At 51.4% G+C, this 24,374-nt stretch overlaps 1 protein-coding gene across 1 annotated transcript in view; it reads left to right on the forward strand.

Moving 5' to 3' along the window:
• The first annotated feature begins 18,870 nt into the window (after positions 1 to 18,870).
• Positions 18,871 to 24,374, forward strand: part of Cdh13 (cadherin 13) — an 862,179-nt gene continuing 856,675 nt past the window's right edge. Inside the window, exon 1 of the mRNA XM_076839513.2 lies at positions 18,871 to 19,022. Within this exon, the coding sequence (XP_076695628.1) occupies positions 18,978 to 19,022 (45 nt within the window). The 5' untranslated portion in view covers positions 18,871 to 18,977. The remainder of the gene's footprint in view (positions 19,023 to 24,374) is intronic.

Consider the following 24,374-nt stretch of genomic DNA (forward strand, 5'->3'; position numbering starts at 1 on the left):
CTTATCAGCTTGTTCTTCAAAGAATGGTCCAGGGACCACAGCTTCAGCAAGACTGGGAGCTTGTTAGAAATGCAAAATCTCAGATCTGCACCCACCTGCATTTCACCCCGGCCCCCAGGAAGTTCATTAGATGTCAAGAAGCCGTGACATCATCATCTCAAACCAGGGCTGGGCCTCCCCCAAGGCTCTGTTGACCTGGTCTCTTCTTGCAGGCTTGAGGGAGGGAGTGGGATGGCCAGAAATGGACCTCCTGTGTCTTTAGGCAGCATTCCTGGGGGTGCCCCAGGGACTGAGGATTCCAACATCATCACTCTTTCTGCTGCCTCTGCTTACAGGTGATAGAAGAGGCCTCTCTCACTGTGGCCCGGTTCAGTAGCCCTGGCATTGTGCACTGAGATGTGGGGAGTTGCTACAGTGCAGCAGGGTTGTGGGCAGGGTTAAAGCTGCTCGGACTTTACTGGGGGACCAAGACTTTGGGGGCATTTTAGTGAGTTACTACCTCTGGCCCTTTGCCTGCTGCCCCAGGCCTCTGGGGTGAGGAGCATTGCTCACTCTGTTCACACTGGGGAACCCTTTTTACCCCTCCAGGTCCCTGGGTCTGATCGTTACTGTCAATCTGCTTCTTAAACCAACCAAGGCTCCAAATAATCCCATGTCTTTCCCGTAAGCTCTTTTGAATTCTCTTGCTCGTGTAGCATCTTGGAGAAGGGCTGTGTTGTCATGCCAAAGCCAGCTTCTCCCATGAGCCTTTGTTACACAAATAAAATAGATGTTTGCCTTTGTTCCTCATGCTCCACTTCCTTGCCCTCCCAGCTCGGGCTCTTCACAGAGTTTATAATAAATGGAAAAGAAGGCGGCTGAGGCTGCAAAGGGCGTCTGTGCGTTCTTCTCCTGCTACCTCAGGCCCATCCCTTGTGCCTGTGTTTTCGATAATGAATGTCACAGGGGGCCAGGGAGATGAATGGGGACTGATAAGTGCAAGCCATTATTGTGCTCAGCTCTTGGGAGCAGGGAGGAGTGCCAATGCCCAAGCTCCCGCGACAGACAGGAGCAGGAGAAAGCACTTTCTCTGCTGTCCCCTTGCCCTCCATCTCAGCCACAAAAGGTTCTATGTGCTGGGCTGAGGAGGAGTAGGGGACTCTGAATCCCAAGATGTGGGGCTGTGGTTCTTGCTTTGCCACCAATGCACTGTGGAGCCATGGTCAGGGGACCAAAGCTTTTGTGCTGGCCCGCTCAGGGTATTGAAAAGGGAGGAGACGGAAGCGAGGCAGGTCCCATGGGCCAGGTGAGAGGCCATGGTTGGGGCACTCCTGGGTGGGAGGGAAACTGGAACAGGTAGCAGAGAGGACGGTTTTTTGTGGGTTAAGTGTGGATTTCACCTCTACGCCCTGAACCACTCTTGGGGAGTCCAAGTCCCTCTTGCTATGACGAAAGGTTCATGTCCAAGGTTCCTGTGTGTCCAGTGTCTATCCCCAGAACTATTGCCTTCTTGAGTACACACCTACATTCACTGGTGCTGGCTCCGGGAGCCTGGCCTTTTTCTCTTTTCAGTTATGTTGTACTCTGGAATTTTGGAGCTTAGGGTAAATGGACGCATCTGCGTCTTTTCTTTTCATAAACTGGTGCCAATCTGGTTCTCCCTGATTCTTCTACTTTTTATTTTTTTTAAGTTAAGGGAAGAACTTTGCTGAAATAAATAATGGCATTCTAAAGAATTTAAAGTCTGCACCTTGAAGGTCAGGTGGGAAAATCCTGTGGGTTTTTAGGAACGTGAAGTGGGATCAGTCAAGTGGTGATCAGAACTAGTGAGGAGTGAGCAGGGCCAAATGGCGAGAAGCCCGCCAGATGACCTCCATGTCCTCAGTGACCCTGGCCTCCCGGCCTCCATGCCCTGGGGTAATCCCTTCTCAAAATGATTCTGAAGGCTACAGTTTGTCCACCTCTGAGGCTAGGCCTTAAAAGGCAAGGCAGCCCGTCCTGCTTCTTGGATCTCCTGCTCCACAGGGGGCCAGGGACCTTGACAGACACCCAAGCACCCCTGTGGAGAGAAGCCTCAGGTCTTTGGGTGGCTGTGGACCTGGTCAGGCTCTTGGCCAGCCCCAGGAGAGACCACCAAACCATAACTGCTAAGCTGCTCCTGAATCCCTGACCCACAGAGACCCTGAGAGATAAGAAAGGCTTATTCTTGTTTTAAGCTGCTAAGTTTGGGCAAGAGCAGCTGATAGGTGAGAAGGAACTCACAAGCCAGGGAGAGCTGAAGGTCAGACCTTGAGGAGCCAACATTGGCTCTTAATCTATGGAATAAAAAATTTCTGCAGAGCAAAGATTAGTTTTTTGTTTTGTTTTGAAAGTAAACATCATAGTTTATGAGAACCGCCTTTGCATGAGGAAGGAGGAGAGTGCTCACACTCAGGGACCTGCTGCTGCTCTCCAGCTCTTTCTCTGGGCTTTAAAAGAACCAGAATATGACCCAAGGCCCTGAGGCAGCTGGAGGACTGGGAAGACGAAGCCTCAGGACCCCAGCAGGGGAGAGGACTGTGACATTGGCCTGAAATCAGCACACTTCAGAAGGTTTTTGGAAAAGCATGGAAAAACGTAACTTTGAAAGAAGTCACAGAATCTGTCTTGTAAAGCATCAGGGTCCCTTAGAGAGTGGTGGCGCTTGTCTGGGGAGTGCAGTGGTGGAGATCTATGAAGGCTCGGGCTGTGGTTCAGTGGAGTCAGGCACTCTGACACCCAGTGCATTGAGATTCCTAAGTTTTGTAAGATGTGAGATGAAGCTCAGGGGACTATGGATTAACGTCAGCACGAGGGCAGAAACCAAAGCCCGGCCACCAGGATCAGGAGCTGGGGCCCGGGACCAGGCCCAGGGCCAAGCGAGAGGAACTGACAGTTGCTATGAAGGCGGCTGCACGTATTTTTAGAGGGACTGCTAAGCCCCTCTAAGAATGTGACCGCTAAGCCGCTGTGACGGGGTTAAGCAGTTCTCCCTCAGTCTGTGTTCTCAGGCCTTCTGCTCAGAAATTTGGGTGATAAGGGGGCTCTAGTCGTGCTTGTCTACCACTGGGGTATATAAGATAATCTGTCACCTCCCAGCAGAAGGCTCCAGATGTCAGGCAAGGAAGGACCCTGGCGCTTGCCAGGAAGGCCCCATACCCCACGGCGTGGGATTCCCACTCTCCCTGGGAGCAGGCAGTCCCTCCCCCAGCGTGCACCTTGTCATCCAGATGGCATGTGAAGACAGGATGGGGTGCCTATCAAAGCTGATGACACTTAGAATTACTGTTATTTTCAAGATATTAAGTCTTGTTACCTTTCCAATAAACTGGGCCTCCCAATAGTATTTTTTATTCTGATTGAAAATAAAATGCAACCAATTGAAGAGATAAATAGCATAAGGGGATTTTTTAAAAGGCAGCGATGCCTTCATCTGGGCACTTGGAAATATGAATCAGTTTTACCACTCTCATGGGCAGATCAAATGACCGTAGGAGTCGGGCCTGATAGAGACCAGTTTGGTTGCAAGAGTCAAAATCCCACAGAAAACCAACAAACCAAAGTAAAGCAAAAAACACAAAACTCAAAACCAAAAACACCAGAAGAAAGAAAGAATGAGAAATGAATTGGCTGGTTGCATGGCCTGTGACTCAGCCCTCGTTTTCTGCACTATGTGTTTCTGGGTCAGATTCTCAGAAGAGAGAATGGGGTGGAACAAGAGGAGGCCAGTCTGCTTCCAGGGCAGGCAGTGCTGAGCCTGGGCGTACCGTGGTGTCTGGTAAGCCTCCACTGTGGTGGGGGTCAGCTAGTTTACAGCCCTGTACATGGGGGTGGCTGTAAGAATCTAAGGCTGTAACGTCACACTTAGCAAAGAAAACCAAAGAAAGAAAATAGAAATGAATTACAAATATGCAATAATTGGGACACAGTTAATACTAAAAAGTGATTTGTCTGAAATTTACATTTCTCCGGGTGTTCTCCATTTCACCTGATAACTGGACTCACGGCTTATCCCTCTCCATTGGCATCATCAGGGAGAAAGATTTGGAAAAATTTAAACTGAGACTCATACTAAATTTTCTGTGCTCAGAGGCTGCTGTGCTTCTATCCTGCTTGGTTTCTGTGATCTGTTTTCATTTTGAGAAGGTAGGAACCCTGGCTCTGAAGTCCCAATCTGCCACTTAGGGATGGGGCATGCTGGGAAGGCCAGCTGGCTCTGAGGTCCCCTGTTGTCTTGTCTGGATACCAGGCCTGGCCACATCTATTTCATAAGGTTGTCACGGGTCCATTCCTATTGTTGTAGGTGGCAGGTTGTCTTCTTTTTAAAGGCTAAATAATATTTTATTATTTATATATATATATATATATATATATATATATATATATATATATATATGCCACATTTTCTTATCCTTTTCTCTGCTGGTGAGCCCTACATGTCTCCCTACCGTGGCTATTGTGGAAATGCCGTGTTGAACTTAATAGTGCAGCAGCTCTTTGAGATATTGAATTCAATTCCTTTGGATAAATATCCAGAAGCGCTAAGTGAAATAAGCCAGACTCAAAAAAGACAAATACTGTCTCATCTCCCTTATATGTGGAATCTACAATAAACAAACTCATAAAGGCAGAAAACAGGCGTTACCAGGTGGATACCAGGCACTGGAGAAGGGGGCACAGGGAGATGTTGGTGAAAGAATGGGATGACCGTTGCCGGTACTGGGGTGTGCACTTGGTGTTGGGTAAGGAGGGGTTTGGAGTGTTCCTACTTCACACAGACACACACACACACACAAGGTAACTATGTGAGATGATGGATATGTTAATTATCGTGATTGTGATGATTATTTCACAATATGTGTGTATAAAATCATCTAATTGTATACCTTCAACATGTACAATTAAACATTTTTTTTTTAAAGAAATAACTGCTGTGGGGAATCAGTGCATGCAGGTGGGAATACCCAGCAGGATGCCAGTCATGTAAGCTGGTGCTTGGCTCGGTGGCCCGTCCCTGGTCTTCTTCATCGTATGAGCAGAAACACAAGTGTCTATCATTGCTCTTGGGACCATGTGCTCTCCGTGCATGATCTCATCTGATTCTGGCAACAACTGAGCAGGGGAACTACTGTTTTCACCTCCAGTTGAGGCTTGTGCAACTTGGGTTGGCCTGAGGGCAGTGCAGGGGACAGAGCTCCCAAACTGGGATGCGAATCCAGGACAGGGCTGCAGTGTGCACCATGTCAATGTCATTCCAGTGCTTTTTATTCTGCAGTGCTATGGGTTGGACCCAGATGCTTGTGTGTGCTGACAAGCACGCTACCACTGAGCCACATCCCTGAGCCTCCCATGCTCTTCTCTGTGCTTGGAAAGCATAAGGCCCAATGTGTGGCACCAGGTACATTTTGCAGCCCCGGATCCACCCTCTGTCCAGGTGTCTGCACTCACTAAGTCTCCTGCTCTTCCTGGCTCTCTCCTGCACCCTGAGGATGCAGCAATGAGTTCCAGTCTAAGTTTGAAAATCGCCACCAGCCAAGGAAACAGACAGAGGCAAGACGTTGCATGGAATGTAGTATGTGGTACAAAGGGAGCCGGACAGAAGAATGAGAGATGTGACCGAGGGTTAGAGTGGAAGGGAGATATTCTAAATAAAGGGGTTCATGGAGGGCTTCTCTGACGAGAAGACCAAAGAACAGAGACCAAAAACAACTCGGTGCAGTTGCAGGCAGAGGGCTGGCAGTCAAGGACAAGCCAGCGGTGACGGGGCTCAGCACAGAGGCCCGTGTGAGGCCCAGTGTGCAGGGAGAGAGGTGGGAGATGAGGTCAGAGCACAGCAAGGAGCCAGGGGCTTATCGCTCAGTAATGGAAGATGTGCATTTGCCAGGGGCTGTTCTGTTTGTGACCCACGGTGCCGACCACAGATTCAAGAGAAAGGCCCCCTGTCTCCAAGGAGCGGAAGTCTGCGTCAGGAAACCAATCATGCCACTTATCGCCCCAGTTTGAAAAGTAATTGCAGACACATGTGTAAAGGGCAGGGCAATCTTTTCTGCCAATTATGTGCCCTGCTATTAGGCGATTAGAAGCTGGTAAAGGCACAGCAAGAAGGATCAGCCGCTCCTCCTCTCTGTCCACCTCTGCATTTCTGTTGCTCCCAAGGGCACACTATTTCCCCCCAGTGGCCCTGCCAAGCTTGAACAGGTGACTCCTCAAATGGTATCCCCCAGACCCACTGTCCTTGTGTGCAGGAGGAAAAGGGCCACAAGAGGCCTTTATAAAACTGCAGTTGAGGAACAGGCGTGATGCAGCAAGCTCATTTCCAGAAGGCTCTTCAGCCCTGGGCGTTTACAAAGCCGGGCCTCAAGCAGACCATGCTGGTCCCGGGTGCACGTGCAGCACAGGCCGCCCTCCGCATTTTATTTGGCTTCTCATGGCACATCTCTTTCCACATCTGTGGGCCTGTTGTTCACTGATCTATCCACCCCTTCATTCTTTAAGCCAGCAGTTAACTGAGCAGCTATGCTCTTCTAGCCCAGAACTACTATTTTAAATTAACAGAGGAGTCTAGTGGTTAAGAGCCCTGGGGTTAAAAAGTCCTGAATTCAAATCCACCTCCCCTCCTGGAGCTGTTCTTGCAGCTTGTTACATCTGAGACCTGGGGGTGGTGGCAAGACGAGGCTCTCTGTCCCTCTAATTCCCTTCACTCATCCTCAGCCCTGGCAGAGAGGAGACCTGTGGCCTCTCAGCCCAGGCCATGGCAGCATGGCAGGAGTGGACAACGGCAAGAGGACTTTGGTTGGTTGGTAGGAGAAAATTCAAGAGCAGGGCAGCTCTGCAGGATGCACAGGCCCCACGTGAAGCTGTAAGGCTGGGATGAAGAAGGAAGGGGCTCAGAGGAAGAACGGGGCAGAAACCAGAGAAGTCTTCCAGATGGCACTGAGGAGAGCCTGGGCCTGGGGTGAGCGGCTCTGCCCAGGCTGCTGTGATGGCCGAGAGGAGACCCCAGGAGCCAGACTGCTTGGGTCAGGTCTGGTCTGCCCGATAGCCATGACCTTGGGCAGGGGGGGCGAGGCCTGCACCTCTGCTGCTCCTGGTCGGACAGTAGGACTTAACTGGTAGGATGGCTGGAGGGGTCTGGTCAGTTGATAGAGGCAAACTGCTCAGGATGGGGTCAGCACCGTCCTCCCAGTACCGCAGCAGCAGCTTGGCACCTCATTCCCCCAGGGAGCCTCCTCCCTGTCCACACTTCCCCAGCACTCGCCACCCTTTCATCTTAACTCACATTTTCAGGTTGTTTATTGCCCCCCCCCAACTAGAATGCAAGTTCTTTGCAGTCTGGGGGTCTCTTCTGTCCACTGTTGTACTCCCAGCTCAACTTCCTGCTAACCGTGCTTGGCACACCGGGGTACAGTCGGTGCTTCTTAAGGACTGATCAGATGAACGAACGAATGAAAGAACAAGTGAATTATCAGCTTGTGGGCTTTGTTCTTAGCCAGCTCTTTGTGACCGTGGGCTGCCTGCTCAGGCTTCCTGATGTGGGCACAGTGACACTGTGCTATGACAATGTTAATAGCAATACCTACTTTCTGAGGACCATGGGAAACAAGGTGTGCAAAGTGCCCCGCCCCAACCTGGCCCATAGTAGGTGCCCAATTCTGTTGCCTGTTGGTGACGTCATGGCTCCTGCATGACACCCTGTGCTTAGGGCATTCGATCATGCAGAGGTGCCTGTCCAACTGTGACGGAGACAGGGGTCCCACAAGACTACTGTTTCAGCCAGCTTTTTCACTGCTGTGATCTAAAGACCCAATGAGAACAATTAGAAGGGGAAAAGTCTATTTTCGGGTTCATGGTTTCAGAGGTCTCAGTCCATAGATGGCCAGCTCCATTGCTCTGGGCCCAAGGTGAAGGCAGAACTCATGGTGGAAGGGTGTGGGGAAGGAGAGCAGCTGGGGACATGGCAACCAGGAGCAGAGAAACTCTCCTTACCACTGACACAGTTAAACCCCAAGGGCATGCCCCCAGTGACCCACCTCCGCCAGCCACACTTTACCTGCCTATGGTCGCCACCCAGTTGATCCCTATCAGTGGATTAATGCACTGATCAGGTTAAGCCTCTCGTAACCCAATCGTTCCACCCCTAAACTTTCTGGCAAAATCTCACACATGAGCTTTTGGGGGACACCTCATGTCTAAACCATAACAACTGTACTCTGGATCTTTGAGTCTCTCCCTTTCAAGGGGAGCAAAGCCATGTGAATAGGCCTAGGCCCATAGACCTTTGGTAGTGGCTCCCTGGCATCTGCTAGAATTGTATAGGCTGCCACTGTTTAAATGCACCCCACCTGGGATTTGATTCAGTGGAATTGACTGAGAGAGAAACAGTTAGAGACTTTAGCTCAGTTTATAGTGAACTATGTTGGTGCCCAGTTCTGCCACAAGGGCTGATTCTAAATCCTCAGTGGTCACTTTCTTCTAGTTACTTCTAAGTACTGACTCCTCTTTAGTCATTGGGGCACATGGACCTCGAGTTCTGGCTGATTCTGGAAGAGAGTGAGAGTAGCTGGCCCCACCCACTCAGAACACAGGTAAAGCAATCTTTGGTACAGAAACCAACAAGGAGCATCGGAGACACCGAGAGGAATCGGCCTTTCTAATCCCCGAGGTGAGGGGCATGGTGTCTGACTTTAATGGTGAAGAGGCAGCAGGCGAGATGTTGGAGAGCTCATGGGCTGCAGCCTAGGGTCTGGGGAAAGCCCCTTCCGTCAGCCACATGCCTCAGTTCACTCATGAAAGGAAGGAGGGTGAACTGGCCTCCTGAGATTGTCACAAGTATTAAATACTCTGACATGTCAAAAGTGCCTGGAATAGCGGCTGTCACTGTCAGTGACCATTGCTTATTAATTATAAGAAATAATCAAATGATGTTAAAATAAAATACAGCAATATTTTAAGTAAAAATGATAAAACAGTGCATTTGAAGCAAAATAATTAACTCTTAATTAATTCTCAGTTACCATAAGTTATTATTTCTGCAGCTCTTCCCACCATGTGGCCCAGGACTTGGCCGATGGCCAGTGCTGACAGTGATGTGTTAAGCAGCTGGCCCAAGTCTGGCTCCAGTGAGTGGCACAGCGACATCTAACCCTGGGCTGTCTCACCCCAAAGGCTGTGCTTACCACTAGGAAGGCGCCCAGGGCTGCCTAAATAGGGCGTCGGAGCTGTTCTCCCTGACATCACCCAGAGGCCCTGGGGCAGCCCAGCACGCGGGCACTGTGAGTCCAGCGCTGTGCGATAAGCTGTTGGCCTCGGGGCAGTCTTCCTGTCGTGGTCACCAGTGGAAGGGGATGATTACATTCCACATGAAGCTGGTTAGGATGCAATGAGAAAAACATGATTGCAAAGCTCTTGGAAAAGTGCCTCACACTTAATAAATGTCACAGCTCTCATGACTGTTTTTCACGCACGCATTTATCAATGCACAGCTGTTATTTTGAAGTCCCATGTGTGGTTGGAACTGGGCTCATTGACGATGTAGATGAGAATCAGCCTTGGCCCCTCACTTCAGGCGGCTCTGAGGGACTCCAGTAAAGGAATAACAGCCTGCGCTGAGCACACTGACCCGACTTGCCAGGGAGGGCCAGGGACAACTCCCTAGAGGAGGCGCCAGATGAGATGGTTCTTAATGATGACCTGTGATTCACCAAGGGTACAGAGCCCAGGAGAAAGGTGATGGTGGAATCTCAAGAAGGCAGCGTGTGCAAAGGTCCTGAGGCAAATGTAGCCTTATAGGTAGTGGAGGAAATGGGGGAGATAGAAAAGAATATCTGTTTAGGACCCTTTTGCACAGTGTTAAATGGAAGCAAAGGGTTTGGTCTTTGACTAAAGGGTGATGAGGAACCTTATATCTTTGTGGTCAAAGGTCAGAACAAAGCTGCTATTTTTCTCTGCTGAGTTATTGCATGGACGATATGAGATACTCTATATTTATTGTTTGAATTAAAAATTATCCTGGCAACAATATGGAAGCCAGACTGGAGAGTTGGGGAAGATTGGCAAACTACAAGCCAATTGCATGGCTTGATTCCAGGAAGTGATTCTTTTTTATTATACCTTGCTTCTTCTTACTAAAATAATGGCTGAATGAACAAACGAATGAATAGACAGTTATCCCATTCCACTTTCTTTGTTAAGAGGGACAGTTTATGGGCCTGTGAGGCATTTTTGCTGAGAGCAATAAAATAGGTGAATCCAGGAATAAATAACCACTTAAACCCCCAAAGAATAATAACCAGCCAGGAGCACCTTGTGGGACTCTGCTGTGACCATCTCCTCACCCACTGGGCTGTACAACAAGCCCCAGAATTCTTTGTCTTCAGTCCTGACCCTCTGTGGTCCTCAGAGCTTCCTGGGGACAAACAGCGAATCGACAGATTCATTCTGTGAATAAGAACCTGGTGCTTTGAAAAGGCTGTGGATGAATCCCTGACCTGTCCAGTAAGAGAAATCGTGTTGGAAACGCTCCGCCATGTCCTGCTCGGGTGTGGCCCTGCTCACCTCAGCCTCTCTGATGCACCTTGGGAAAGGGGGGTCCTCGGGTTCTCCCAGGACCTGTCCCCAGCCCACTCAAGTGTGGTCTCAGCAAGGAGAGCTGTGTGCAGCCCCTGGCGTGCCCCGGCCCTGCCCCTTGGTCCTGGTATAAGCCTTTCAAGCTTGCTCCTTCCTCCTCGCCAGGTTCCTGCCCGGTGCTTTCTGCACAGTGGCTGGCGGTCCTCAGCTGTTGGACCCCTTGGTGTTCCTGATGAGATCCCTGCGGTTACAGGGCCACCAGCCTGACTCCTCTTGGCCATTAGATTGTCTGCTCATTTGTTTCTTAAAATAGAGGTCACTGAGTCTCCATCATGAGCCAGGCAGGTTCTAGGTTCAATAAACAGGTGGTCTGTCGCCTCGTGGAATCCAGACTCTCGCAGGGGAAGCAAACTTAGAAGAAGCCCACAGCAGATGAGAGGCACCTATCAGGAGGGACAGACAGGAAAGAGCTCGTGGAGAAGGGCTAACTGCTGAGGGAGGGCTCCTCCTCTGAGAGGAGATGTCCGGGGGGAGGAGAATGATCCAGAAGTGGGGGAAAGAGCAGCCCGGAGAGAGAGACTAGAGTATGCCGAGGACCCAGGGAGGGGAGAGCAGGGGGCAGTGAGCCGGGGGAAAGGAAGTGGAGGGATTTGGGGAAGGAGCCAGGAGGGCCTCGTGGGCAGCGGGCAACCTGCTGTCTCCCATCTTGTGCTGAGGGGCATTTTATGAGTGGAAACAGACTCACTTCTGAGGTTTGTACAGTAGAAACAGGCCCAGAAGATTAACATGGCCGTGTGGAGTGTTGGGAGGAACAGGAATGCACAGCTGATCACACCTGGAGAAGCTCTGCTGTAGGAGATACACGCTGAGACCGACACAGAGGTGACCAGTGGGACAGCATGCCCAGCCTCAGTAAATATCAGGATGGACAGCAGCTTGCAGGCAAAGGAGGACCCCCAGGCACCCCATTCTTCATGCGGCACCCTTCTCCTGGCTACTGCACATCTGCTCAGTGCCTGGAATGCACGGGTCATGAGCGTCCAAGGGAGAGAGATGGACACTATCTTTGACCTAATGGAAATTGCACACAAGCCATTTCAAACTGATGGAAGCTCAGATTAAGAAATAAAAGTGTTGGATTTGCCTTTTCTGGCTCTCATTTGGTTAAATTCTGGCAGCTGTCACACATTCAGGATCATTAAAATGTAGTTTTGTGTACTTTAACTTGCTTCCACAGATTAACTTTCACCAGCTCATTACGATGGCCCTGACCTTGGTCTATTCATAAAGACCACAAAAACCATTAACTGGATGGGTTTCTTTCTATAGGGGCAGGACAGTTTTTCTACTGGAGGAGGCATTAGCAGATTTGGATCATATTGTAAACAAAAGTATCCACTATAAATATTCACAGATCTGCAGGGCATTGTAAATAAGTGTTCTGGAGTAATTGCTAAGTGATGGTCTTACAATCACACTGGCATAAGAAACACAAAAGAGAGAGAGAGAGAGAGAGAGAGAGAGAGAGAGAGAGAGAGAGAGAGAGATTGATTCAGCAGCTTTGCAGTCAATGTTTAGAAAGGAATCTGGGGCTTTGCAAGGAGACAGCCAGCTTTGAGTAGGTGGGTAAAAGAACAGGACCATTTGGTGAGTTGATAAACTATTAGGAACTTGGATTTGTGATTATTAAGAGCATCAAGTGTTGGTCATGCCCATGTAAGTGTCTGTGCTGGATTTAAGCGTTCAGCTTTTAGCCCATTCCTTGAGCCGTGCATTTCCTGCAAGGGCTTTGTTTGTGTATCTGTCAGCTCTTTCTGGATAACAAAACACCACCATAACCCGTGTGTCTTATGGCAATGAGCATTGTTTCCTGGGGGTCTGTCTGGTCTGATGGGGGGCTTGCTGATCTGATCTCTCTGCTTCTCACTTCACCTCTGGGCTGGGCTGGCTCTGCTGATGTGTTTCTCAGCTGCTGGGGCCAGCTGGACAGCCAGGGTGCACTCTCTTCATTCAGATGGCCGAGATGTAAGGGAGCAGACAATCACTCCTGAGGCCTCTTCACTGTGTGCTGTGGCCTCCGCCTCAGTCAGAGGTGAGGAAATTCATGCCATCTTTGGTGAGAAGGATTGGGTGCAGGGAAGAGTGAAGGATTTGCACTCGGAGCTGAATGCCCCATCTGCTCTCATTCACCTGCTCCTGCAGGAGCTTGCCTTGTGTGTCAGGAGCAGGGAGATGGAGGGGCCACAGTCCGACCCTGTGGACGATGAGAAATCTGCAGAACAGAGCTCTTGCTCTTGCTATCTTGATTATGGTCTGAGTTGTCCAGAATCCTGACTTCCTCAGTCTGACCCTCAACTGACTCCATCCTCCATCATAACCAGAGAGGTCACCCTAAAACTTCAAAGAGGCACTGGTGTCTGGTTAAGTAGTCTGAATGGTTCCTCCCCTTGCTGGTGGACCTCCTGAGGTCGACATTCAGTCTGGACCCCTCATCAGCCCAGGCTGGTCAGCTGCCGTCCCCCTGGTCACCAGTCACTTCCCCAGATGCTCCTTCCTCCCTGATTTCCCTTTGTTCTAGTTTGGTGGCTCCCACTTGAGAACCACGGACAGCCTGGAGGTTGGGACCTGGGGGCTGTGGCGTCATTGTAAGAGATCTTACCTGAAATCCCAGGAAGCATTGCCTGTCAGATGCACAAATAATCTCTCTCTCTCTCTCTCTCTCTCTCTCTCTCTCTCTCTCTCTCTCTCTCTCTCTCTCTCTCTCTCTCTCTCTCTCTCTCACACACACACACACACACACACACACACACACACAAAACTGCCATCTTGCAATTTTACCTAGATGGGATTGTAAAGAATAAGGTTCACATTCATATAACAGGCAGTGTTGGATGTGAGCACTCTTTGGCTATTATTTGGTTTCTCGTCATCGGATACAGAAAGTACAGCTTCTGTCGTGTAAAGACCCAGGAGAGTTTTTGACACGTAACTGAAAGCAGCCACTTGGACCTGCCTCTTCTTCAACACAACCTGCTCGCCGCGGCTCCGGCTGTCTCAGGTCTCTCCAGCACCCCCTTGGCAGCTCGTCACAGGGTTGTGTGCCTCTGCACTGGGTTTTCTCAAGCGCACGCACCTGCCTTCCCATTCCTCTCCTGTTGCTTGGCTGGGTGGCTGCTCCGTGCTAGGCGGTTTAGGAACATTTCTAAGTGAATGGCTGAGTGACTGAGTCTAGGAGTTGTCCCTGGAGTAGAGCTCTCAAGGTGTGCCGTCTGAGGACTTGCACAACACAGGATGTCACCCTCTGCCAGAGTTTCTGAACCAGCTGGTCTGGGGGACACAGACTTTGCCCTTCTGCCCGTGCCCAGCTAGTGCTGATGCTGCCAATCTAGGGACCCCAATCCAAATGCCTCAACTCTGCTGAACCTATGCTGGGAGGATTCTCCTTGTAAAAATAACCCCAGATACTAATTTTGGGTAAGGGAGACACCTAGAGGGGGGTTTTAACTGCGTCTCATTCACAGGATAAATTGGCTCCTGAAAGCCGGATTTTGCTGCTGAGGAGGAAACTGAAGCCCCGATGGCTCTGCTGAGCAGAGGGGCCTGGAGCTCAGCAGGGCGTGCCCACTGCTCCTGCGGGAGTCCGGCTGTACTCCTCTTGTTCATGGGGCCCACTCCATCTGTCTCTAGGCCAGCAGGCTGTCCCTCCACTGGGGAAAGTCGGAAAGGAGTCACACCCCAAGGGCCCTCCACAGAGCATCTCTAAGTGCCTAGTGCTCACGATGGCCTCTGCGGAGTGACCTGCTGTGTTCAGTTCTGGGTTGCGGCCAACCTGGCCAGTCCTCGGTTGTGGTAAGGTAGTGGTGCTGGCCAGCCGGCATCACAGGTTTTCAACCTGGAAGCCATGTCTCTCCTCTCAGACGAGCCAGCTAGCACCTGCCAGGCTGCAGACCCTGTTCTAGAAGCTGAGCACTTAGCAGCAAAGATGGGCTCACCTTCCAGAGGAAGAGGCAGGCAGCCAGTCAGCCTGTGCGGCTCCCCGTCAGCCGTCTGCACAGCAAGCAGCTCTAAGACAGACGATGATTTTTAGCTCACATACCTGTGGAGCTCTGGCTCCGGTGGCCGTCTGCTGGGCTCAAGCATCTTGGGTCCCTGGGGGAGCATGTCAGTCTTCTGGACTCGCCCACATGCCTGCTCCCAAGAGTGGTGCAGGTCCCAGTGAGAGCAAGCAGAAGCACACAGGGTCTCTTGGGATTTGGGCTAATAATATCACCAGTGCCTCCGACCCATGGCACAGCCAAGGCCAAGGGCTGAAGGGCGTAGATGAACTTGAGTGAAGCAAGGAGAAAATAGGACGAGAAATGGATCGTGTGAGGTCAGGTAACATGGAGGGCAGTGCAGAAGCTTGAGGCAGGGGGCCCAGCTCAGAGTGGGCAGAGATGCTGGGTTTGGTCAGCATTGTGGGGGCAGGGACACCCAGAGGATGGTCTTGTGTCTTGTGAGAGTCGTGTTGTGAGCATGGCCTGGACTCTTGTGCTGAGTGTGTCCCTGTTCCAGAGGCCTCCGGGATACCTGGCAGCTGTCCTGACTCACAGGGTCGCTCATCTGATTGCCACTGTTCTATATAAATGCCTGGTCACAGCAGCACCTGCAAAAGGGTGTCAAGATCTAAAGACTTTATCTCTATGCCAGGTGCCCCCAGCTCATACACACCAACATGTGCTTGTACACACACACACACACACACACACACACACACACTCGGAATGTCCTCATCCACATCTGCCAGAGATAAGAAACAGTCCCAGCCCCTGGCGCCCACAGGAGGCAGCGGCTGGCACTGGGTCATCCATCAACTCCAAAGCCAGACAGACACGCCTGAAAAGGGCTGTGAGCCTCCAGTGTGTCTAAAGGCACAGGCCACAGGGGCCCCCGGCTCTGGCAGCAGCTGGGCTGAGGGGCTGGTGTGGCAGGAGGCAGAGCGTGGATGGGAAGAGAGGGTGTCAGCCTAAAGGTCTGCCACTGTGCTCAGCCCATCAGCCGAGAGGCCCCATCAGGAGCTGAGGGACAACAAGGCAAAACATGTAGACAAAAGTGGGGTTCCTCTGCAGCAGCCCTCGATCATTGGAATGAAATGATTTTTCTCCATCTTTTCAAAATCTGACCTCATGTCCCTTGGCAAGATGTGTGTTTGGGGGCGGGGACACCAATTCTGACAACAGCACTTGAGTTATGTTATTGTTTCCATTTTATTGATGAAGAAACAAGGCTTCGGGAATAAAGCAACCTGCTCAATGTAAGCAGGGCCCAGAGGTCCCTGTCTGGGTCTCATCTTACTAACAAGCCTCTTCCGCCTTCAGGTTTGCAGAGGCCAGCTCCAAGGCCTGAATAGACCCTGCATGTCAACCCCTCCCAGTTCTGAAAAGCCACGCTGTGGAGCCTGAGGCCAGGAAGGGACGGGGCCTGGCCTCTGGGCAGCACACCCATCTGGGAATGGGTGTGCCCCAGCTTGGCTGCAGCCTCTCTCCCTGCCAGTGAGCAGCCCAGGACCTTGGAGAACGCCTGGGCAGGTCCTGGCAGGGGCCAGTGCCAGCAGGGTGTCTGCGGCAAACCTGCCCCCACCTGTAGGGCACGGTAGGCCCACAGGCCTCTGTGGCTTGGGAACCACCACTCCAGTTACCTGCTGCTGGCTTGATGTCCCTGTTTCAGTCCTAGGTGATGGATTTGTGGTCACGTCAGAGAACTGCCCTCTGCCATATGAAGCGGCCTCCACAAAGATCACCCCTATCCTTGGGGGACTATCCAGCAGCTGGCCCAGGCACAAAAGACATGGCCCTAGGCCCCAAATGTCAGGTGAGCTCCTGGGGAGGCTGAGCCTCCGCTGCCAGTGCAGCAGCCCCCCTCCCGCCCCCCGCCAGTCCCGCTCCCCTGCTCTCTCGCAGATGTTGCTCCCGAGAATCCTCCCTGGTAAGCCACCTGCACGAGTCTCCACCTGCCACCTGTGGCCAGGGAAGCCAGCCTGGCTCGCTGGCCTTGAAGTGACACTGGTCACTTTTGCTCCCAGCTCTTTGTCTAGATCTGGCCCCAAGCCCCCTCCAGCCCCAAGGGTCCAGCAAGTACAACCCTGATGTTTGCCCAGAGGTGGGGCTGGAGCTGGGAATATTTGGTGAGTGGCACTAAGGACATGAAATGGGCAGATCACAGAAAGGCCTGGCAGAAATGCAGACCCATGGCACTCCTTGTCCTCTGAACACAGCCTTGGACACTCCCTACCCCAGGAATGCTTCCTGGACTGAGCTGCTGCTCATGGAAATCGAGAGCTCTCCTTCTGCCGGGTACCTCTCCTCTTGGTGGTTCGTCCCCTCCTGAGCTGTCCTGTGCTCTCCCTGTCTTTGCGTCTGACAATTCATGGTCTGGTTTAGCTGGTCCCTGACTGACAGGACGCCCCTTTCCTTTCATGGAAAATGGATACTTCAGAATGTCTAGATCTGAAGCTGTTCGATTCCAAAGGACCGTGCTTTACTCTTGCCAGCAGGCAGTAGGGCTGTGGGTCTCCACACACAGGGGTTCCAAATCATGGTCATGTGTCACATCATCTGCTAAAGACTGCATTTTGTAGACACTCCAAGGCAGATGGTCCCACTCGAGTCAGGGAAAGACTAGATGAAGCAGCACATCTGCCTCTCACAGCCCCTTCCGGAGTCGTTTTGCCATCATCACTGTCTGCAGGTCAGCACCCATCAGGTGGCACTGCATTTTTATCAATGACCTTGGGACTTGTGAGATGACCTTGTGACCAACTAGCAGACAGTGAAGAAATTTTGAAAAGTATATCAGTTTACATTTATTGAGTGGTTATTATGTCACTTAATCCTCACCACAACCTTATGAGTTCAGTATAATTTGTATTTTAATTTTACCAGTGGACAAACAGAGGCACAGAGAGTTTGAGTAACTTAATAGTAAGTGGCAGCCCTGGGGACTGAGCCTAGGCAATGTGACTCCAGACTCTTTGCCCCTCCTTGCCTTCTGCTACTTCTTGATTAGTTTAGCCATCCATCCCTTTAACACACACTAATCTCTGTCTTCATGTTCCAGGCCCTGTGCCAGATGTTGGAGTATAGCCCAAACCCAATGGATCTCAACATGGTTCATTGCTCAGTGTACTGCTATAATAGATGTCACATAATACATTTATTCCAGTATTTAATGCCAGGGGAAATTATGTTGGATGACTTTGTGTTCATGTTTCTATAGCAAGAACTATGTAATTTACCTGTTTCTCATATTGCTTTGGCCACCAGGAAGCTCATATCCAAACCAGAGCCAATCAGTTGGAGTTTGGAGTTAGCATTCCATCTTTCTGGACTTTCCCTCTGGTCTGGATTTTCTATTTTGATGGCAAAAATGTCCTCTTTTATTACAACACCTTAAAACCTTAGAAAGAGACTGCATGAAAATGATGACATCTTTGTTGTTTATTCTTAGATTCCTACCAGGGAAGGCAGACCTACATGTCCCTCTTACCCTAATTGCTCAAGTACTCCACTTGTAGAATTCCTTGAGCAGTGGCTACTAATGTTTTGAGTGGGTGTGGAGGTGGGGGGTGGGGGAGCTCAAAGCTTCTGAAAGGTGAAAGTTCAATCCATATAGGAAAAAAAAAAATGTCCTCAAATCATAGCCCCAGCTTTGGTGCCAGATGCACATTTGTGGAGTAGGCAGCCGGTCAGACTCTCACCTGAGTAGTTAATAAAATCTATTGCCCCTTGATGGATTTTTCCTGCAAGCTAGAATTGATCTGTCCTCTTTGTGATTTGTGAGATGGCAGGGAAACACCAGACACCATCATGGCTTGGGCCACATTTGGGGTCGGGGAGAGAGAAAAGAAAAAGAGAAAAAGAAATCCACTGCCAAGGTTTCCCTGGTGTAGACAGGGCTGGAACTGCTGGGGTCATTTTATTTGATTTATTGAAAATAAAGTGGATCTTATTAACATTTTAATAAAGAGAATCTTTTTGCACCAGGCTGGAAGTGGCCACCGGTCCCTGGTGCAATTCCATTCTCTGGCAAAGTGGAATCGGCTGGCATCGCCCAGCGTGATTTGTGAGGCTGGGCCCCCACAGTCCAAAAAAAGCAAACGTGCTGCCTCCTGCGAGGGGCTCGCTCTTCGCGCGGGGCTCGCCCGTATCTGCCAGGCAAAGCGAGGGAGCTTTATGAAGGAATCCGTCTTGTAAAGCCATTGGTCCTGGTCATCAGCCTCTACCCAATGCTTTCGTGATGCTGCCGCTGATCTATTTGGGAAGTTGGCTGGCTGGCGAGGCACAGCCTCTCCTCAAAGCCTGGCTCCCACGGAAAATATGCTCAGTGCAGCCGCGTGCATGAAGGAAAACGCCGCCGGGCGCTTCTAGTCGGGCAAGATGCAGCCGAGAACTCCGCTCGTCCTGTGCGTTCTGCTGTCCCAGGTAGGGAAGAGGAGCCCGGGCGCCGGGCACCGGTCTCCGCATTCTGCTCGCCCAGCGCGGTTCCGGCGAGGGGGCGTTCGGGGTCTGGGGGCTCCGGGCGCGGCAGTGAAGGCAGACCGGGGCTCGAAGGGAGGTCATCCCCATCCTCACGGATCCTGGGGCCCTGGCCTCCCACTCCGCCTTGCCTCTGTGTGTGTGTGTGTGTGTGTGTGTGTGTGTGTGTGTGTACGTTTCGGGAAAGAATGAGTGCGCTCCGGGTCCCCTTTTTTGCAAGCCCGGGCGACATTCTCGCCTACATCAACTGGGGTAACTTTGGTTCGCCCCCGGAGGAGGAGGCTCCTGCACTGGAGAAAGGCAGTTGGAAGCGACTCTGGCGAGTGGTGCTTCCCGCTGACCAGCGCCAAGCCTCCGAAGCGCCGCTTGGGTCCGGATTGTCGGCTGCCGGGCTGGAGAGGCCGAGCTGGCATCGCCGACTTCCCGGGGCTCCGGTCCCCTCGCCCAGCCCGCGGCGAGCTGGAAGGCACCTCCAGCCAGTCCAGCGCCGCAGCCCGGCTGCTGCTGTCGCTCAAAGGCGCCGGCGCTGGCCGCGCCCGCATCGGGGTCCTTTGGGTCTCAGACCCCGGGCCCGGAAGGGCCTGAGCGCGTCCCCCGCCAGGGCGCAGGCCCCAGCCCCCCGCGCCCCCATTGTCCAGCCAGCTGTAGCTCCGGCCGAGCCCAGGCGGCCGCCTGTGTTGCCTTCCCCGGGCGGGCGCAGCGCAGAGAAAAGTTCAAGCCTTGCCCACCCGGGCTGCAGCTGCCTGTTAACCCTCCCTGAGCTGCGGCGGAAGCAGGGCTTGCGGCTTAGGAGGGGACCGGGAGACAGGGCCCTCCACAATCGCCTCTGCGTCTCCGTCTCGGGAAGTTTTGTGTGCAGGAAAGCGGTACTCCAGCCAGGCCCGAGGGTCTGGTGGCCGAGGGGCACACCCAGCCCTACTCAGGGTCCTCTGGTTTTTCAGAGCACCCCGACCCAGTCCCCAACGGCCCCCTGGTTGCCTCTGGGACTTAGAGTGAGCTGGCAGCCTACAAGTGGGTGGGTAAGACAAGGGCAGGGCCAGCCTGCGAGGAAGGAGTGGAAAGGTACGCCGCGGGGTGCAGGAATGGGTGTGGAGCTTGGCAGAGGAGGAGGCCCACGGGTGCGCTTGGGGCTGAGAAGGAAGCCAGGGTCCCAGCAGGGACTGGCTGGTCTGAGATCTAGTGCAGCCTTTCAAGGGGAGACCATGATGGGTCAGTGTTGGGGTATGACTTGGGAAATGGGCCAGCCTCCCAGGAATGCAGTGGCCATGGAAAGGACTCACAGGAGGAGTGGGTGGCTGCGGATGGTCCTGCCAGGGTGCAGAGTAGGGTGCCTGGCTGCTGAGCCACTCTCCTGCCACTGACTTCTCCCCTGGTCACTGGGTCACTGTTCAGACTGCCCAGTTTAAGCTCCTCTTCTTCCAAGGCTTTGCTGGCTGATGTTTGTGGGCTCCCTGTAGCATTCAGTCCTGCCTGGATCCCATACTTGGCTGTGTACCAGTTTTCCAGACTTCCTGGACTCTTAACTGTCCCTAAAGCTATATGTTGTACATATATCCCAGTTAGCAAGGTGGCTCAGAGCATGCCTCAGACAGAACGATTCAGAGGGTTCCTTTCTGCCATATGCTAGTGGTACCATCCTGGGCAAGTTGCTTAGCCTCTCTGAGCTTCCAGGTTCTCTGTAGTGAGATAATCTACCTCCTTCCTGGGACTGCTGGGTGGATAGCGTTGCATTCAACAGGATGCCCTAGGTAATGCATTTGTACCAGACTGGTCACCCTGGGACACTTACCACAGCCTTATCCAGGACTTTACAGTCCTCCCCTTTTGGCTTCTTTAGAGCAAGACATTGCGTGATAGTTCCCTGAGACTAGGGGCTGGGTGCATGGTGCCCTTTGCAAAGCAGCAGGTGGATGTACTCACCCAGGGCCCTGGCTGGCACAGGTGGGCTCCAAAGCCTCACTCAGTTACTTTAGAAGGGGACTGAATCACCTGTCTAGAGGGATTCCTGTCTCTTTGATTGTTAGGCATGATCAGAGCAAATGTCCACATTAGGACAGTCATTGGTAACCTATCCTGGTGGCATAGTACCTCACAGGGAAATCTCCTTGCAATTGAGTTCACCAGCAAAAGGTTCGAGCGCATCGCTCTGTGTGCCATACAGAGAAGCAGGGAAAGTCTTGGAAGCTTTGAGTCAACAAGCAAAAACAAAACTTTCCCAAGGCAAAGAGAAAACAGAAGAAAGGGGAAAACAATGTAATAAAGTAAATTAGTCACTCTGCCCTGGTGGTGCTCGGGCAGGCCAGTGTGTTTTTCCACCGATGGTCTCTGAAGGCTTATTGGCTGGGCTGTAGGTTTTGGTGCTGGGCAGGGATCGAGGAGCTGGAAGCAACAATGGCTGGAAGCTGGCAAAGTTGGAAAACAGTCACCTCTTCCCTGGGGTGTTTTGGGAAAGCCCATCCCAGAAGTGACCTCTGGAATCTCGCTCCAATAATGAATGTGAAACAAATTAAGAGGCATGAGCTAGAAATTCCACTGTAAAATACAGTTCCTCTGGCCCCCATCGGGCAGCACTTACAAGTAACTCCAAGTCCTAACAATGCATGAGTAATCCTCCAAGAATTAGGATTTTAGGGAGTGGTTCAGGTTTGGAGAGCCGTCACTGCACGGAGTGACTAAAAAACATTCCATGGAATTCTGAGATTTCGAGTTAAAGTGGGGAGTTTCTCTTGGAGTCAGAATGTTGATTTTCAGGATTTTAAATGAGACTCCGCATCTTCACGGGTTGTGTTTCGAGAGTGGTGTTGGTGTGCAGGAGCTTCCTGGTGGGGTGACAGGACTAGGAGTTGGAGAGAGCACTTACTGCCCATCTCTGCCTTCAGCACGCGGCAGCTTTGAAGATTTCAAAAGCACTGGGGAAATGGAGATGCAAGTGGCCAAAAGAATCAGAGTGGCAGAGTTCACATGTCTGAACATTTTTTTTTTTAAAGCAAGTCCCAAAAGAGATTCAATAAACTGCAGGGCTAATATGTGATTTGGATTTGTGGAATTCTTCAGTCTATGCTGGAACCTCGGAGTTCTCCTAGCTGGTCTCCCTTACTCTGCCCCTCCCTTCTCCCTCTTCCTATCTTTAGCCCCTGGGTTTTCCCTTAAGTAAAATCGATTTCCTTGTATAAGTATATTCTGCGTGTCGCAGTGAAGCCGTCAGCACACCAACGTGCCCAGTTACTGCATTATCTGAAAGTCTCAGCATACGGATGTGTAAATTGACCCTCAACCTGAAGTCCACTCCATAGGTGAGAGCATGGCTGGGTTCTTGAAGACATTCTTCTTTTCTTTCCTCCCCAAAGTCCAGTTGTTTGGGGAAGTTTAGATAATTTGTATTTTGTGAGAGATAAGAAAAAACCAACTATGGATTCAATTCACACCTGTGTGAAAGTCATATCATCTAAATAGCCCAAAGAACCTCAGTGCGCGCACGTGCGTGTGTGTGCGCGCGTGCACGCATGTTTTGATTTTGTTTTAATACCTGTTGAAAATTTTCTCCAGAAGAGGGCTCCATCCACATCATTTCAAAATTCTGAATCTACAGCTTATATTTTAAAGAACTTCACAGTAGCAGCTCCATCAAAACAAAACTATTCTCCTTTTTCCAGATTATTTGCCGTAAACTCCCCCAGACGAGAAGTCCTGTCATTTTCCACTGGGCGCCTCCCCTTCTCTCTTTCCTTTTCCCTGGGATGGTTGGTTCTGTTCTATTGACCCTTCAATGCTGCAGCCCCTTAGAGCATTAGAGCTGGGAGATTTCAAAGACCTTTGTAGACAATGCAGTGTGAAATGTGAGGAAGTTCTGAGATTTCCTGGCATTTGGCTTTGGTTGGATCTGGTTTTATTCCTTGGGCAGCACAGAGGCAGGCACAGCTCTCCCTGTGAAGGAGAAAATCTTCCCCAGTCAATTACTACCCAGGAGAGGGAGTCCTGAGCCAGGGCACCAGGAAATACCTGTCTGTCATCCAATTACAATAACAGACAGAATCGAATCAAGTGACCAGTGGTGTGGGCCTTGTTTCCATTTAGCTGTCAGCAAGGTGTCCACACACCTGCAAGAATCTGGCCTCCCGAGGGACACTGCCAATACAATTCCCAGTGGCCTGTTTCCTCCATAGTCACAGTGACTGGCTGAACATAGGTTTCCTTGCACCTTCAGTAGGCACTCGATGGTGGCCATATCCTAGGGTTAGGGAAGGAGGTCACCTCTCTCCCTCTGCAGAGGAAGCACCTAAGGGAGGGCTGGAGAGGAGGAGACCCACTTCCAACCTGAAGTGCCAACCCAGCAGGACTGTGAGTGTGGCCACCCTTTGGCTTAGCAGAGGGGCCTCCAGTCTCTGCTTGCTGCAAATCTATCTCAACTCTGCAACTCTGAATTCTGGGCAGAGGTTGCAAAGTAGTGGTCACAGGTCAATTTTAGTTCATGGAGGTATCTTGCTTGAAAAGTAGGAAATTATACATTAAAACAAAGCAAGACAAAACAAAATACTCCAGGTCTCTCGCACTTCTTAACCAGTCAGGAGGTCAGGCAGCCCTAGGGTTGCGCTCCCACAGGGCCTTACAGGCTGGAGCTGCGTCACTTCTGCCCCCTTTAGGCGGGACATGCCTCTGTATTTTATCACAGTCCCCACCACTCCCAAGGACCCTGGCCCGCTGTACTCACTGAATTTGCCCACTTGAACCTATTGCCATTTGAGTTTGGACCTCTACTTTCATAAGTGATGAGGCTTGATCGAATTGATGCAGTTAAATTCTCAGTGATAGACTCTTTGTAAAGGAAGGGGCTGGACTCCTTCCAGTTCCTGTGATTGAACTACATTGATGTGTGCTTTGGAAGAGCACAGCCAAGAGACTGCCCTTTCCCTGGGACTAATAGCACCAGGCCATCGCTTCTCATGCAATAGTTACCCATGGACAAGCGACACTCTGCAGCCTGGGGTCAGTGCAAGCCCTGGGGCATTAGAGGGTTGCCAGCAGTGGAGGGACCTCCGGATGATGTGATATAGAGGCCTTCCTGCCCACTGTATAGTGTTTTACCAAGAGCGTGGCTACCCGTGGGGCATGGTGACACCCTGGCATTGTCATTGCAAGAGTGTGGCTTGCCACATGATGGGCTTAATCAGAACTTCACAGGAACTTAGTCTGCTTAGCCTTGTAGGGGCCATGGTAGGACTGAGCTATACACAGCATTTGTCACTGCAGGAGGATGTTTCATCATAGCTTCGTCACCTAGCACTCTTATGCACAGGGTGC

The sequence above is a fragment of the Callospermophilus lateralis genome, chromosome 18 (genome assembly GCF_048772815.1).
Source record: "Callospermophilus lateralis isolate mCalLat2 chromosome 18, mCalLat2.hap1, whole genome shotgun sequence".
NCBI lineage: Eukaryota > Metazoa > Chordata > Mammalia > Rodentia > Sciuridae > Callospermophilus > Callospermophilus lateralis.